We start from the raw sequence: 16659 nt of genomic DNA on the forward strand, positions 1-16659 counted from the left end.
CCAACCAACCAACCAACCAAAAAACCCAAAAGCCCCTACACCCCACAACAAAACTCTTCAGGGTGGGGGGGGAAATCCTACTTCCTCTTTTTATTCTGAATTCTCTCTGAGAAAATGGACATTTTTTCCTATGGACACAATGTTCTTCCTACCTCTGCACTGGCATTTCAAATAAATGTTCTCTTTTATCTCCCTCTACAAAAGGCAACCAATACTCCCCAAAGCAGTGCCATTCCTTTAATGGCCATCTCTTTTACTGGTCTAAATGATTTTCATGTATGATAGAAAGTGCTGGTTGAATCTGATCTTTTTCAGGATTTCATCAGTATCTCATAATTTTTAAAGTTGCCATGTTATTTACACAGTGCCACCCCAGAGAGGTTGAAACTCTGCTTTTATTATGATTTTTCTGTAAAAAAAAAAGGTCAGTGATTTTCATCTAACATCTCAAAGTTATAAAATCAGTTAGGTTGGGAAAGACCCTTAAGATCATCAAGTCCAACCACAAACCTGACATTCTCAAGTCCAGCATTAAACTAAAAGTGTCCTATGTGCCACATCTACGTGTCTTTTAAATAATTCCAGGGATAGTGACTCAGCTTCTTCCCTGGAAGTATTTAAAAGATACTTCCTTCCTCTTCCAATGCCTGGTCACCCATTCTATGAAAGAAATATTACCTAATATCCAGTCTAAACCTCCCAACAACTTTAGGCCATTTTCTCTTGTCCTGTTGCTTGTTACTTGGGAGATGGGACCAACTTCCACCTGGCTGCAGCCTTCTTTCAGTGTGTTGTTGAGAGTGATAATGTGCCCCCTGAGCCTCCTTTTCTCCAGGCTAAATACTCCCAGCTCCCTCAGCTCTTCCTCACCGGACTTGTGCTCCAGACCCTTCACCAGCCTTGTTGCCCTTCTCTGGCCTCACTCCCACACCTCAATGTCTTTCTTGCACTGAGGGAACCAAAACGAACACAGGATTCCGGGTGTGGCCTCACCAGTGCTGAGTACAGGGGGACAATCACTGTCCTGGTCCTGCTGGCCACACCATTGCTGACACAGGCCAGGTGCCATTGGCCTTCTTGGCTACCTGGGCACAGCTGGCTCATGTTCAGTTGACCAGAACCTCCAGATCCTTCTCTGCCAGGCAGCTTTCCAGCCTCTCTTTCCCAAGACTGTAGTGTTACATGAGGTTGTTGTGACTCAAGTGCAGGATCTGGCAACATCTTCCACTACCTTGATGTTTACTTCTATATTTAATGGGACTTGAGATTTCCATTTTAAGGACTCAAATGCATTGAAATCCTATTATATATGAATTTTAGGTAACAAAACCTAACAAACAGTAAGCACAGCATTCATGCTGCTATCTTTTATTCTAGCTTTTGACTCGGCCGCTGTCCCTGAAGGAGTATGTGAATGTCTAGCAATGATACAACACAATAACCTGTCAGCAGATATTTAACTATTGGATGGAACATAAACTTCCATTGCAGCATTTACAGGGAGGCTGGATAGGATTTCTGAGGCATGAAAGGACTAAATGTAAAGCTCTGAAGATCTTCAGGTAAGATCAGCATATTTTTATTCATGCTTGAGAGAAGGGATAAAGTTGGTCTCATTCTTCCTGAGGGGAAGACAGCTCCATGTTCTTAGTTTTCAGAGTGTGTGCTCACATGTGGGTGTTTCTGGAAGGGGAAATAAGAGAATGTATAATGATGGTGAAGGTATATAATCACAGATACAGTAGAGCAGAATTTCCCAGTCTCCTGTCTCTGGGCATTTTCATCAACAGTGGCAACACTGGTCATCACAACCAGTAGAAGCAGGCACAGAAGCACCTTTTTTCTTCTCCCGTTGTCCCAGGCCTACATTTCACCAGAGAAGCTCTGGTTTGGTATCCAGAATTTCAAACTTACTGGAACAGGAGAATTTTTAAGTGTAGAAATCTAGTAGATCCAAGTATCTGCAAGTCTCCTGCATAGTTGTCCCAGCTGGCGGGGCCTGTGTATCTGGAAATCAGGGTGGTTTCAAACACACACCTCACACTGTTGCACACAGTTGCTGCATACCTGTCAAGTAGAGCTCATGCCATGAGGATGCACTGGACTCAATTACCTTCTGTCTGCTACTCAGTTAGTGGAGACTGAACAGCATTTTAAGCAAATTCTGGGCTCCTTATGTATATATGACTTTGATTCATACCTTAATAAATGCAGCATGATTAAAAAGGTCAGGCTTACTACTCACCCACACCTACGTACATCTGGAAAATCCCAGACTACGGTGGGAGGCCACTCAGGCTCACATGACACAGCTGGAATACAGGCTGGGATCCTGTGGGATTTGTGGCTGGAAAGCCTCATGCAGTGGAAGGGGGGAGGGTATTAGAAGTTCCTAACTAGAGGCACTTTGGAGATGCAATGTAGGGCCTTTGCTGGATACATTTCCATTGCAGCTTCTGCAGGGAAGCCCTGGATAGTTTGGATATGTCTAATTACAGACCCATGCACGAGCTCAGCTAAAAGATGGTGGGTAGGAAGAGCAGTGGCCACCTGAGGGCTAGGTGGCTTTAGATGTCTTGGAGGGAATGATGGGAGAAAGTGTTAGATAAATGAGGGCAGGATTACTGCAAAATGTAATGGGCAGACTAACAAACCAAGAGGAAGCCTTGTGTTTGGATAAGTAAATCTTCCATTTCCACTGGCTTGTCTTTCAACTCACACAGATGTGGATGGAAAAATCCCTTTCTTACCAGTACTGATAAGAACTTACCTGATGGCTTCACAGGGTAGCAAGGATGAGCACAATGCTTGGGACACAGCACAGCAGCTTTCCCAGCTGCACATCGCTCCGCAGCAGGCTGGATAAATGAAACAGACTGACAGACATTTATTGGTTGAGCATTGCATCCATGAAACAAAGTCATGTTTTTTTCCCACTGTAGCTGATGATGGTGCTCCTGATCTGGCTTTTTTGGTTCATTTGGAAGAAAGGAGCATTGGTACATGAACTTCACAGTGTATCCTGTGAACTGACAGCTACTGCATCTGGTCAAATTGTCTCGACACCCTCAGGCTTGAGTCAGCCTAGGAGATCTCAGGTATAAAGGTAATATAGGTAAAGCCTGGAAGAGCTGCAATTTGTGTAGAACCTTTCTTCCCTCCAGATCTGTGGCTGGGCTAAAGAAGGGAGGTAACAATGTGAGAGCTGATGCTGTTATTTTTACACCAAGTGGTATACTCTCTTGTAACAGCAGAATTCTTCACTGACTGTTCATGGTCCAAGGCTCATTCAGTAGCATGTGCTGAATGAGAACATTTTACCCAAAGACTAAGCTTGCCAAAGGATTTGCTTATCAGCTTGTTGTAGTTCTAAGGCAGTTTATTCTTTTTTTATTCTATGTCCACCTTTCTTTTTTTATTCTATGTCCACCTTTCCTTCATGTTTTTTCTCTTTCTAACGTGAAACATCTTTTAATTGCTCTTTTGGTATTGAATGAAAATAGTGCAAAACTATCAATAATACAATGAAAAAATGTTAGATGGCAATATATGCAGGGGCCCTTCAGTTTCCCACATATTTATGACTGACTTTCTTTTAATAGAAAACTTTTTTTTTCTTTCAATGTACAGATATAGAATAAAAACACTTGAAAGCAAAGAGTGAAATTGGATCTCATTAAAACATGGAGTTAGTGAAATGGTGACAGATGGGCCCTGCTGGGAAGGAGAAGATCGTTGAACGAGACTGGGATAAGTTAGTGACTTTGCAATTATAAAGCATGTGGCTTTGTAATTTCTAACCCCCAGTTCTGCAAAATAATCAGTGCAGTTGGGCCCATATGCCTGCAGGGAGGCTCATTGAGACAGGCACGAAGATCTGCATAGAGGAACAGGGGACATGCAGATATTCCAAAACACAGCTGCAAGGGAGTGAATCTCTCTCTTTTCCAGCCAAATTTTAATCTGCCCTCTCCAGAATGGAAGAACGCTTCACTATGAAATATGAACTTGATTTTCACACTCTTCTGTAGCGCTCACCAGACTAGGGATGGAATTTTAAGAAAAACATGACCCTTTCAAACATCGATTGATCTGCCACTGTTAAATGTTGTCCATCTCAGTATGCTTGTGCCCATGGGTGACAGCTTTTTCTAATTATGTTTCAAAGAGGACTCTGACTTGTTTTTTATTATGTTGAAAATCTTTATCTTGACTCATTTCTGTAATAAACTTCTGGCACCGAGAAGCTATAATTTATTTACTTAGAAATTTCTCATCTCTATTATCGTAAAGATGTCTTAACAATCCTATTTTTAGGATTGCACAAATGGGGCATAAATCCTGTTTTTCTTTTAAAGCAGATTGTGTTAGGATGTCGAACATCAAATGTGTGAGATTTGTGTCCATCTGAATGATCAGCTTGGTTTTTATTTCCAGGGACAAGCTCAGCCATCAAATCCCACCATATGCAAAACCACACCACAAAGCAGGTGATATATTTGTTATGCAAGCTCTTCCATGCATTTAATAAGCTGCAATAATTCAGGGATGGTCTTCCCAGTGCACACTACAGGCAACTATTTGGTTTCAAAGTTTTGAAGCTGTGCAGCTGTTGGCTTTTTTTCTGACTACCCCTGGAAAACTTATTTTCACTTTTAAGCCAAAGAATGGCATTACTGCCGCTGATTCCAATACACACTCAAAGATATCACATTTTCATTTACAATCTGATATTTATGCCCATTTTGTGTCTCTGTAGAGAAGTTGCCATGAGTAAGTTCAGTTTTCATAGCTGCAAATTTTCTGCTGTTGTCTAATACACTTTCATGGTTCCCAAATTTCTTTTTGATGTGCAAGTCCTTTCATGCCTTAGGGAAGCACAGAAGAAAGCATGGAAGTACTTGAAACATTAATAAATAGGTGCTGGGGGCTGATATTATGGGCCAACTGGGTGTAGGAGGAGCTGGTGTCTTAGTGATGAATCAGAAATGCTAGGAGAGGGGGAAGGCATGTCAGGAAAGATTGGGAAGATGCAAAGCTTGAAGTGACACAGCAAGGACAATCACTCACAAAGAAAATGCCTTTCCAGAAGCACTCTGAATGGACATGAAAGGTGCAATACTGCTTTTTTCAGAATCAGAGACAAGGAAGCATGACAATACCTAGGTGGAATAGTTTGGCTGAGGTGATGGATCAGAAAGTTCATATCTTTGATATGTTACACAGAAAAAACTCAGCAAGGCGTGAGTCAGAAGTTGGATTTGAGGACATAAGGAGAATTCAGAGCAGGAGACCTTACAAGGGATGTAGGTCTGAATTAGGAGAAGAGTGTGTTCTCACCTCAACTGAAATTGGAAAGAGGAGAATGAGATTAGGACAGCACTAATCATCCTGCTGTAGCTGGATTAAGGATGAACAAGGCTAGTCTTCCTCATAAAGTTATAGGGTAAGGGTTGCTTGGAACAAAATGGGATCTGAATTGCAAAGGTCGATTTGTGATAATTATTTTGATAGAAATAATAGTAAAATGTATGTTTACATACATCCAGCAACACAGAGAGGAGGATGTAGAGAGCAGGGCAGTGGGCCAAAGACCAAAGATTTGTGGCAAAGCTTGGCTGAGGGTAAAGTCTTTTTCAGAGAAGCTGTGTTTGGAGGGATAGAGGGAAAAACATAAAGACAGTCACAGGAGCCTCTAGTGAGTCTAGAGTCTAGGTTTCATAAAGAATGTGCTCTTGGGACCCCAGTCACCATTGAGACCAGGAGAATATGAATGTTATTTCAAGCTACATCAGATTTTCCATGGAACCTGGAAAGACTGGACAGTTTTGGAGAGAAACTGAAGAAGAGGCTTCACAAATAATGAATCCAGATTGTGTGCCCGAACTGTGATGCTAGAAAGGATCACTGCAGTTTCAAGAAGACAGAAATAGTACATTGATATGGATCTGTACTTCTACAAGACTTACTTTGTGTACCTTTGAAAAATGTGAACTGCTGTAATAGCTTTCCAGAAATGTTGGCTTGTGGAAATACAGTGACTTTAGTACTGATGATCAAGCACTTTTGGACCTCAAGTTCCCAGTTACATTAGCAATTGATCAAAGTCAAGGCAGTGAGTACAGGAATTCCTGGTTCTTGTGAAAACCTTCAGGTTTCAGCTCAGGACACTTTCTGAGAGTTTTCTGGGCATCTGTGATAAAATACTAATAGATGCAAAATCTATATAGTGAAGCACAGGCTCACAAAACCCAACTCATTCAATATCATTCTATATTTGATGTTGTTCAGCTACAGAGTAACACCACTGCAGCGTGGAAAATCACTGGCAAACTTACAGGGATATGCATATTACCCAAAATGACAGAACCAAAGGATGAAAAATTACTATTAGACTTCGGTAAAAAGTAAGGAAGTCAAAACAAGCACAAAATTGTAGAAGTACAAAACTTCATCATGGTTTAGACACAGACATTTTACAATTTGGAAAGGTCATCATAAACTAAAAAACCTGCAGAAATGTCACTTTCTTCCAATAAGCTAAACACAAAGAAACATTTTATAGAGAAATTGGAACCTTCTGCTTAGTCTTTTAAAGTAAAGGAAAAACTAGCAGTTGGCAGAGAAGAGTGAAGCAAAGGGCAAAAAGACTGAAGAACAAAAGTCTCCATGGACTCATCTTTGTTTTCTAGACTATGTGTAAAAGTAATTTAACAAGTGAAGACATGAACATATTTGAAGATAATTTACTTTACCAGATCAAAACTAGAAGACAGTTGAAATGGCCAGCAGACCAGTTGAAGCATGTTGGTCCCATTCTAACATTAAATGTTGGGTTTAGTTGCTGTACTGACTGGAGTGCGTTGTAGTATCATTGATAATACAGCTCTTTCTGTACATCCTCTCTTTGGTATCTCTGTCCCACACTGGCTTTTTGGGTTTTGTCACCTCATGGCAGTTTCTCACTTTATTCTTCACCAGTGCAAGATGACTGAGCAAGGCCCAGCTGTCTGCTGCAGGGCATTGTCACGGGTCCTCTTTGTAGAAAACAGAGAAGAGGAAGCAAAATCAGTCAATGGAAGAATTTAGCTGGGTGGAGAGATGGGAAAGGCCAACATCTCTGATATGGTACACAGTAAGATCCAGCAAGATGGGATTCATAGCTTGGTTGTGAAGACATAGCATAGAAGTTAAACTTGTCAAGGTCTCCTTTACCTTGAGCAGTTAACTTCAACTAACTTGATTTGCCCTAAGTGTTCATTAATCTGGATTTTTTTGACACACCCACACCTGTGCCACTATATTGACTCTCAGGGTATTTTTTGTTAGCTCAGCTGCTTTCCTTCCCTGGAAACCTCCCAAAGTAACCTTTCTTGAGGGCTTAATTTTCACAGTAAACCACACTCAGATGAGAAGCTGAGGACTAATCATTATTAATTCAGCATGTCTAGTTGGACTCAGACTTCTTTTTCCACAGGCCAGCATAATTCCACAAATACAAAACATATAAAGCAAAGTATAAGCCAGAAAACAAACCTAAATGCCTGAGATTGCTTCTGTCAAACCTGCATTGCTCAGATTCCAGCTGCTGTGACAGGGACCAAAGGGCACCCCACTCAGGGGCATCGGCAGCATTTGTGGTACTTGAAACCACTCTTGGCTCTGTGTCTGCTTCATCTACCTGCAGGACATGTCTCAGTGCTTTCTCTCTCACTCTCTTTGTGTATTTACACCTCTAGGTGGGATTCCTGTTCCTTCTGGAGCTTGTCTCAGCAGGAAGGTTTCCTGCAGGGAGCAGAAAAGCCTGCTGCTTCAGTTCAGTTCTCACCCTGTCACTCCTACCTGAACCTGGGGTTGCCGCCTTGCACCTGGGAAGTCCTCTCCAGCCCAGTTAGCTTTACTTCGGCAGGCTGAGCTGACCTGTGCTCTCCCCTGCCTTTATACTTCCTTGGCTGTGATTCAGATTTGGCTGCCAGGTTCACTAAACAGACCGGCCTCCATAATCTGGGAGTACCTGAGTCTCCAGCTTGTCAAACCTTTAAAATGTGGAAGACACCTTACTCTGAAAAAAGCTGCAGGTGCGGCTCATCTCCCAAATTTATGAACTTACTTTTTTTCTGTGATGTTCACGGAATCTGGTTCCTGCAGCTTCCCTGACCAGGCCTTTCCTTCACCTTTCCTTTTGCTTTTGCATCAAAGTCTGTACATGGGGTCTTGTCTTATGCCCAGGATGACTTCGTGGAGATGCTCTAGTCCAACCCCCCTGCCAAGGCAGGGTCACCAGGAGCGAAGAGGTTACCAGGTGCAAATAATAGAACAGGAATGCGTCCAGTTGGGCTTTCAATGTCTTCAGAGAGGGAAACTCCACAGATCTCAGCCTGTTCCAGCGCTCTGCCACCCTCAGAGTAAAGAAGTTCTTCCTCCAGTTGAGGAACACTTCTCGTGTTTAAGTTCGTGGCTCCTCGCCCTGTGGCTGGGCACCAGAGGAAAGAGCCTGGCACCATCCTCTTGTCACCCACCCTTGAGATATTTATGTGCGTTAATGAGATCCCCTCTCAGCCTTCTCTAAACAAAACAGGCCCAGATCCCTCGTAAGACGCTCGTAAGATGCTGAGGAGACGCTCCAGTCCCCTCAACATCTTCGCGGCCTCCCATGGGCCCTCTCCCGTAGCTGCCTGTCCCAGCGCTGTTTCCCCACCCACACGCGCGGGTTCCGCTCCCGGCCCCGCTCCCGCTCCCCGCGGGGACCGCGCCGGCCCCGCCCCCTCCCCGCCCCTTCCCCGCCCCTTCTCCGCCCCCTCTCCGCCCCCGGGCCCCGGCCGCGCCCCGCGCGCGTGCGCCGCCCGCCGCCGCCGCGCAGGCGCCGTGAGGGCGGGCAGAGGGTCCGGAGCGGGACCGGCGCGGCGGCCGCTCCCGGTGTCGTTCTCAGCGGGGCCCCGGCGCGGCCAGGGGGATGCGCCTCAGCCCGGCCCGGACAAGGGGACGTGGGTGGAGCGACGCCGCGCGCCAGGCCGGGCTCCCGGCTCCCCGCTGCCGCTCGTCCCGCAGCCCCGCGGCCGCGGAGCTCGGGGAGCGTCGCTGACCGGAGTCGCTCGCTCGGGCCCGGCTGGTCCCGCGGCGAGGGAAGGGGGCGCGCAGGTAGCGGGGCGACCGCGCCCCGGCCCGAACCCCCGTGGGGGCGGGGGCCGTCGGGGCGGCCCGGCCTCCCCCCTGCCCTCCCTTCCCCCGGCGCCCGCGGGGAGGATGATGATGGTGCAGCCGCCCGCAGCCCCCGAGGCGGGCCGGGGCCGCCCTCCGCAGGGGCTGAGGGGATGAGCCGTGCCCCGCCGGGGGGTCGCTAGCGGAAGGATGACCACTCCCGCCCTGCTGCCGCTCTCCGGGCGGAGGCTGCCCCCGCTGAACCTGGGGGCCTCCGCCTTCCCGCACCACAGGGCTACCTTGAGACTCTCCGAAAAATTTATCCTGCTCCTTATTCTTAGTGCCTTCATCACCCTGTGCTTCGGGGCGTTCTTCTTCCTCCCCGACTCCTCGAAGCATAAGCGCTTTGACCTGGGCTTGGAGGATGTGCTCATTCCCCACGTGGACACCAGCAAAGGGGGCAAGAACCTCGGCGGCTTCCTTATCCACGGGCAAGGGCACGACGAGCACCGGCACAGGTGGGTGCCTCGCTCGCCGGCAAGGGAGCGGGACTGGGTGACAGGGAGATCCCTTGAATTAGGTCCTTCCCGCACTGCTGTCCCTCCTCTCACCGACATCCTCGTGTCTCCCCGACGTGTATCAACTTCTGAGCGCTAGCCTTGTGTCCTCCAGCTGCCATATATAGCTGTGGCTCCATGTTGCCTTCCCCAGTGTGAATTTTGCCTTCTGGCGAGTGAGAACTGGGAGGGCAAATACGAGGTGTCCTCCAGCGACTGATTTATTTTCTCACCCTAGCCAGTTCCATGCATCAGCCATGGAAAGAAGGGGGTTAAGTTATGGTATTTGCGAAGACAGTGTAAGTGACTGAAAAACTGCCGCATCTCTTCTGTAGCTATTATGTGCTTACTCAAAACAGCTGCTTGTTGCTGAATAGTGCACAAGAACTTTGATCTGAAAAAGACTTCATGCTGTGATCCAGAGGCTGTCAGCCTATGACGTGCAGGGCACAGAACTAGTGCAGATGGCACAATTGCCTTTTTCTGGCCCTTAAAATCACTTGCTCTAATGTTAATCCAGACGACTGAAGGTGCCGGTGGCTGAGTTTCCTTAATTGTATTTGCCAGCATAAAGAAATCACAGATAAAATATAAAATAAGAGTATCAAGGGTAGATATGCTGTATCAACAGCTTTTTGGGGCCACCTGAAGCTTTGTGTGGTGCAAGCCTCTAAATGTTCAGGACTGGATCATGTGAAGTTAAGCATTGAAAACAGAGGTAAAAAAACCTTGAAAAATGATTACACAGTATATTTGCTTCTAACATACTTCAGTTGCCTAAATCCTACCCTGCTGCCTGGATCTTAATGAAGCTGACAGATCTCTCTTCACTGTCAGAGATGTGTTAAAATATGATGATGGGTGATAAAATACCTGCATTTCCATACTCAAATTAGTAATACAAGGAATTTTAAAGAAAGGTTTCTTAGACTGATAGTGTTCCTTTGAAAACATCTTAAAATGTATCTTACTGGCATAAAAATTATTTAAAGGTTATTTGTATGAGATTAAAAGGAGTTGGTTTAATCTACTTCTTTTTATTTTTCTGTTATGAGTTATAAAGAATACGTGAATACTACGGTATTTTTCCTTAAGGCTGTTGGATGTCTTGGGGCACTCAACATGAGCCCTTTCTCCCTATCTGAAAAGGCATGGGTACTTAATATTCAGCAAGGACTTATTTTGTCTATGATGTTAATTGCTGGTGTGGTTAAACGCTGCATTAAACATAGGTTTAGACAGTGTCTAATATGCCTTTGAAGTTCTTGTCTTTCACTGTGTGTGTTTATTTTTTTTTTTGTGTGTGATCTTATTTCTTAGCTTCCCCAGTCCCTGTGGCACATGCAGTCAAATCAGTTTCTAAAATATAGGGCAGATGAAACAAAAAGAAGAGTTCAGAAATGTTCAGAACTCCAACTGTGGCTGTTGTACCTTGTGTTGCCCAGTAGATGGGCTGTAGAAAAAAGGAGTCTGTTGATAGTGATAGTTCATATGAATCCTTTCCAGATTCCCTCTTTTAGTCACTGAGGCCACAGTTTTAGGAATGAAGTACATACTTCTTTGTGTGTCACATGTAGATAAGCAGTAGCTTACAACTGTCAGAGCTAAATGTATTTTGGCTGTTTGGGACCCATTCTTAAACAAGGTGTTTATCCTGGTTATCAGTTAGCTGTGCTGTGGTTCCTGTATTGCTATGACACCTCACACCTGCCCTCCATCCAAAATTTCCCTGTCATGTTCATTTTTTGAGCTGTTATTTGAGCAGGAGTAGTTATTATTCCTGTTGTTTTAGCTTTGCAAACCAGGCATATCTTAACTACTCAAAATGCCTGCCTGCTTAACCTGCTTGTAAGACCCCTGTGTGAATGTCACAATATTCATTGTGAAGCAAGGGTATGTGCTTTGCTTTTGAAGCAACTTCTTTGGCTGATTACTACAGTTTTACCAATGGGCTATTTGCCATCAGCTTGGGGCTGATGTGGTTGTTTACCATAATGGAAAATACATGCTGCCATTTTCCTCACTGAGTTCTTGTTCCTGGATTGCAGGGACATAGACAGATGGTATTTTGAGAAAGTGTAGGATCTTCAGTGGTGAGCTCTAGATTACTTATTGTCTCAGTTTGGGATGGAAAAATTTGTTCTGCTTACTATCAAGGGGCAAAGTCAAGTATCAGCTACTTTGTAAGTGTTGTTTTTTGGGTGAGGCAGAGGAGTTACGGCACAAAAGATCAAGAGAAATTAACGTACTCCTAATATATGAAGGAGGATGCAGTCTAAGATGTGAGATGGGAGGATGGATTGACAAGCTGTATTTCGAGAAATTGAGGGGCTTCAGAACTAATTGGATCAAAGGTCATTCATATGTAGTATACACTTGATTATGAAATGACAGATGATTTGATTTAGTCACTAAAAAGGAAAGTGTTTCTTCTGTGAATGCTGGTATTGATGTCTATCAAATGATAAAACACACATCTTATTAAACTGCTCCCTTGGTATATAGGCTGTAATATTTTAATGCTCATTTTGCCTTACTCAAATCTTGTAGGCTACTGGAAAATATTTCTATTTCTGTCTTCTAGAAAAATGCAGTGGTGTAGGTAGAAAATCATCATAACAACCATACTTTAGTGTTGGGTGTGCAAACAATGGTTCCCACTGGACTTCCTCTGTATTCCTTGCATTGCTTTCCCACCTCTTCCCCTGGGCACCCTTGACATTCTTGAGTGCTTTTATTTTTATTGTTACAGTGGTTACCCCTTGCTGACATTAACTTTACATCTTCTATTAAATTGTTTTCTTTACTGCTCCTGTCCCTCTTTTACCCTTCCAGGCAGAAAAATGAGGAGGGGGGGAAGCCCTACTCCCTTCCTGATGGTCTAAAATATTTATTCAAGAATTGAAATGTTCTTGCCTATCTCCAGAGAAAAACACATTTCTTCTAAGAAGATGGTTAAAATCTGGACTAAAACTGCAATTTGTGTTTGGGAAATGGATGGGCTGTATTGCAAGGTAATACTCACTTTCAGCTGTTCATTTCATCTGTAAGCTCTTCCTGCAGGGTAGTGCTTGGGGAATAATGTTGGGAAGGTGTAACAGAATTTTTTTTCTTTGAGAAGAGAAAGGATTAGTCCAGGACTTGGGAAGATACATGCATACATACAGTTTTAAAAAATCAATTTCACTTCCTGAAGATGCATTTCTTTCCATTTCTAATAGGATATTGCACAGATTCTGGAATGAGAGCTGCATGGTTTTGCAGGCACATCTTGCCAAACAAACTTATGTAGCACCCAAAATTTGTTACATGATTTTAGATAACTGTAATTTTTACCAAACTTCTGCATCTCTTGCCGCACAAAGATACTTAAGGTGTTTCTTACTATCCAGTTACTTTTCAAGCATGTGTGGTATTTCATTCTTCAATACTAGATTTAAAAGATAGCTCTGGAAGTAAACCAAAACATTCTTATAGCTTCTTTGCATCTCATGCAAATGAGTGAGAATGCAAATACCCTGTAATCTCCTTGATTTCTCAGTTTTTAAAAATAAGATTATCTGCAATATGAAAATTGAGAAGACTTGTTTCTTTAATGATGTGTCAAAGCAGCTGCTCGCTGTATTACTTGACAAAAGCTAAAGCCATTTCTGTGGTGAAAGTACATTAATCTTAGAGGCAACGAATAATGTAATTTTATGAACTCTTAGCTACTTTGTAGCAGCATTTGGACTGCTGCTGGGCAAACAGTTCAATCCTTCAGAACTTGTGAAGATGTAGCTTCAGCTGCTGAATTCCTGTGTATCACTTCAAGTCAACATTTCTGTCTTGTGTTTAAAAGAAACAGCTCACCAACCCTGAAGTCGTCAGGTTGACAGCTGCTGCTGCTATTACAAGTGCCCACCTCAATGTCCTTGGCCTTTGTGTGGCAGTGAGTATAAATCCATTTAAATCATGCTTTTGACTCTGTTTCTGGAATGCTGAGGAATACTGATTGCTGTGTTATGCAAAGATGGAAGCTCTGCAGTCTGATACAAGTTGTGGGCCAGCAGCTGTATGGCAATAGTCTAAAAGTGCTCTTTCTTCTGTTGCTCAGTATGTGGTTGTCTCTGGTAGTAGCAGCTGCTGTCTCTACTCTTAGGAGGTGAAAGTAAAAACCTATTCTGAGGTGCTTTTGGTTTTAATCTCTTCTAATGTCTACGTTTTTTTTTAAAGAAACTTGAAAAGCTTAGTATGCTTCTTTTGAATCCCTTTATCTTCTCTCATCTATATGACTTAATTAGCTATAGTAAAAGTGGGCAGATGAGATAATTTAGCTTCTATTACTCAGTGGGATCACTGTCTTCTGTCATCCTCTGCCATGCCATCAGATATAAAAGTGCATAAAACTCTTTGCTCTTCCTTTCCAGCTTTACTTGAGGCACAGTTCATTAATGAAATGAAGAGTATTTGCTATTGTGATTCAGGGAACCTGTTTTTTTCCCTTGAAAAATCAGGAGCTACTCTAGTGCCTGCATCCCAACTCCTACTCCACTCAGTTTTTCAGTGCATGACATTGAGCCTGTCTTCAGAGCAGACTCCCCACAGTCACTCTGAATTGTGGGCACTGATATTAGGCTGAGATGCTTGATCTAGAAGCAAGGATTTTGTGGAGTGCCACATTCAGGAAATGCAAGTCCTCATGGTGACACCTCTGGAGCCAGTGAGGGCAGGATAGTGTGTTCCAAATCAGGCTTCAGAAATATCACGAATGGTTAGGGTGAAGTTGAGGTGTCTGGTGGTAGTCTTCAGCTGCTGAAGCTTTTGCAAGAATACTGACCCTCTTTATTTGAAGACTTTTCTCAGCTAGAGCTTTTAGGAGCCACATGTTATTCTTTTCTCTGGAGCCTGTGTTGAGAAGAGACTTGAGAGATGATGCTGGTGCTTGAAGAATTATGGGAGTTTGATGTCTTCTGGAGTGCCCACATTATTACCTTAAGTTTAATCGGGGTTTTTCCTGAAGTTTTACTGGGCAGTAGGAGAGGTGCCCTCTTGCATTATATCTAAGGGTCTGCTGAAATTAGCACTTTATGTTGTAGGCTGAGAAATGCTTTCAACTTTGAAATACAAAATGCATATTCTAGACCATCTGTTTAGATGTCCTCCCTCCTCCCCCCCCCCCATCTGCTGAACAGCCTACATCATATGTAGAGAGCTGCTTTCTTCATGTTCTCTTGCTGTACTCCAGTTAGTCAAAGTATTTCCTGTATTATGAAAGAGAGGAGTTGAGTGCTGGTGTTCTCCAGTTCTTACCCTTTCCAGTAAAAAACAAAAAAGCTTGAACTTACTGTTTTTCTGCGTGATCCACACTTTGTCTACATGCTGGAAAACAATCAGGCGTGGGAAAACTGCCGAAAGCCTGCTGGCTGGATTTAGGCCAGCTAGTGGGTGGGAGGCAGTAGCAATTTGGTTCATTTGGAGTTTTGTAGATTAAAATCTCAGAAGAACTTTAGCATAAATGTGGGTTGCTTGATGACGGTAGCAGTGCAGGCAGTAGTAAGCAGCATGGCTAGTTGTGGGCATACTGCACTACAAGAGCTCCCCCATCTTCTGGTCCTTTCAGTTTCCTATAGTAAATACAAACATCTTAATCCTATTGGGCTAGTTCTGAGTTATGGGTTTTTTCTTCCTTACAACAAATATTACCAAACTTATAATTAGTTTTATGTACACGTGTGGTATGTGTATGTTTTCATAATCAATTGAACCAAGGCTGAATGTGGGCAAAGAAGTGAAATTTTGTAATGCTTTTCTTCTTATGTCCAGGAAGCCTGTAAAATTCTAAACATGGTCAGTGCTTTTATTCCACCATCCTTCACTTTTAATTATTGCAGCTCTCAATGTTGAGAAAGTCTGGTCTCATGGGTAGGCAGCTGTTTCTCAAGTAGTTTTTCAGGCTAACAGAGTAGGAACTTGGGGACACATGTTTGAGTATAGCTTGTGGGATTTGTTCTTTTCCTTTTCAGAAGCAGGCTTAAGTGAGTGCTGTCATCTGTCTTAATTTAGTAATTGCCACTTTTTTCTCACTAGATAGTCACTTTTTTACTGAAATGTAGAGTTCTGTTGCAAGTAAACTGTGGGGAGAGGGGTGTCTGATAGGCCAATAAGCCAGTAAAGGGCAAGAAAGGGAAAAAAGAAATGCCTTTTTCCTACCACCTCAAACCACAAATAAAAAAAACCTGAGAGCTTCAAATATGTGTTTGTTACAGACATACAGTCCTGTATGCCTGTAACTGTTTTATTTAGAGTGAATACATATATTCATGGAGGGGGAAAGTTTTTGTGCCTAAGTTCTTGTCATACGTTTGCTCATAGAATATGTAGGCTTTTGGTTGCTTTTGTCTAATCTAGTGCCCTGTATAGAGCAAATTATGTAACTTCATCCATTCACTCAAGGATGTGGAGGTCCTGTGTTATTTTTGAGCTCTACAAATAGTAAATGATAAATAGTAAAGGGAGATAAATTTCCATTCCTTCCATTTTTGTTTTTTTGGAGTAACTAACCAGGTACACTGGCATTTCTAAGATTTAAAAAGAAAAAAAAAAAGCAAGCTGCGGAGCTAGGTTAGTAAGTAACCTGTAATATGCTTTTTTTATCTAAAGACTGCTTTTGAAGGGTCTTTTTAGCCTTGTCTCCGAAGCCAACAGAGTTTATGTGGGCATGCTATTGACACATTGTAGCTCTCACTGACCCTTCCCTGGTCAATCAGTAGCAAAGGGTGATCTGTTAGACTAAGTACTTTTCTGTGTCTTGTGTGTGTCCTGATGCTGAGGGAAAGACCTTAATTGGGAGCAGTGCTGAAGGAATGATCACAGAGCCCAAGAGTAGTTTGTGATACTTCTGCTGCTGCTAGTCAGTCTGCACAAGTGTAATTTTGAGCCAGCCACAGCATGAGTCTTCTGTTCTTCACTTGTTAGAGAAGGG

The 16659-nt window shown here is 43.4% G+C and overlaps 1 protein-coding gene and 1 long non-coding RNA gene across 5 annotated transcripts in view; one reads left to right on the forward strand and one right to left on the reverse strand.

Annotated features, from left to right (window-relative positions):
* Nucleotides 1–377: 377 nt before the first annotated feature.
* On the reverse strand, nt 378–8722 carry LOC117243672. Of its 4 annotated transcripts, none has more exons than XR_001524152.3 (3): nt 8111–8722; nt 2771–7037; nt 378–2067 (listed from the first exon to the last, which is right to left on the reverse strand). It is a non-coding gene; the product is annotated as an uncharacterized LOC117243672 (long non-coding RNA). The 4 variants fall into 4 exon arrangements; XR_001524149.2 differs by lacking the exon at nt 8111–8722 and having other exon boundaries at nt 378–1683; nt 1915–2067; nt 2771–8104; XR_001524150.2 differs by lacking the exon at nt 8111–8722 and having other exon boundaries at nt 378–2007; nt 2771–8104.
* A 517-nt stretch (nt 8723–9239) lies between these two features.
* Nucleotides 9240–16659, forward strand: part of MAN1A2 (mannosidase alpha class 1A member 2) — a 132809-nt gene continuing 125389 nt past the window's right edge. The window contains exon 1 of the mRNA XM_015636714.3: nt 9240–9656. Coding sequence (XP_015492200.1) covers nt 9349–9656 — 308 coding nt within the window. The 5' untranslated portion in view covers nt 9240–9348. The remainder of the gene's footprint in view (nt 9657–16659) is intronic.

Source organism: Parus major, chromosome 1, assembly GCF_001522545.3.
Source record: "Parus major isolate Abel chromosome 1, Parus_major1.1, whole genome shotgun sequence".
Taxonomy (NCBI): domain Eukaryota; kingdom Metazoa; phylum Chordata; class Aves; order Passeriformes; family Paridae; genus Parus; species Parus major.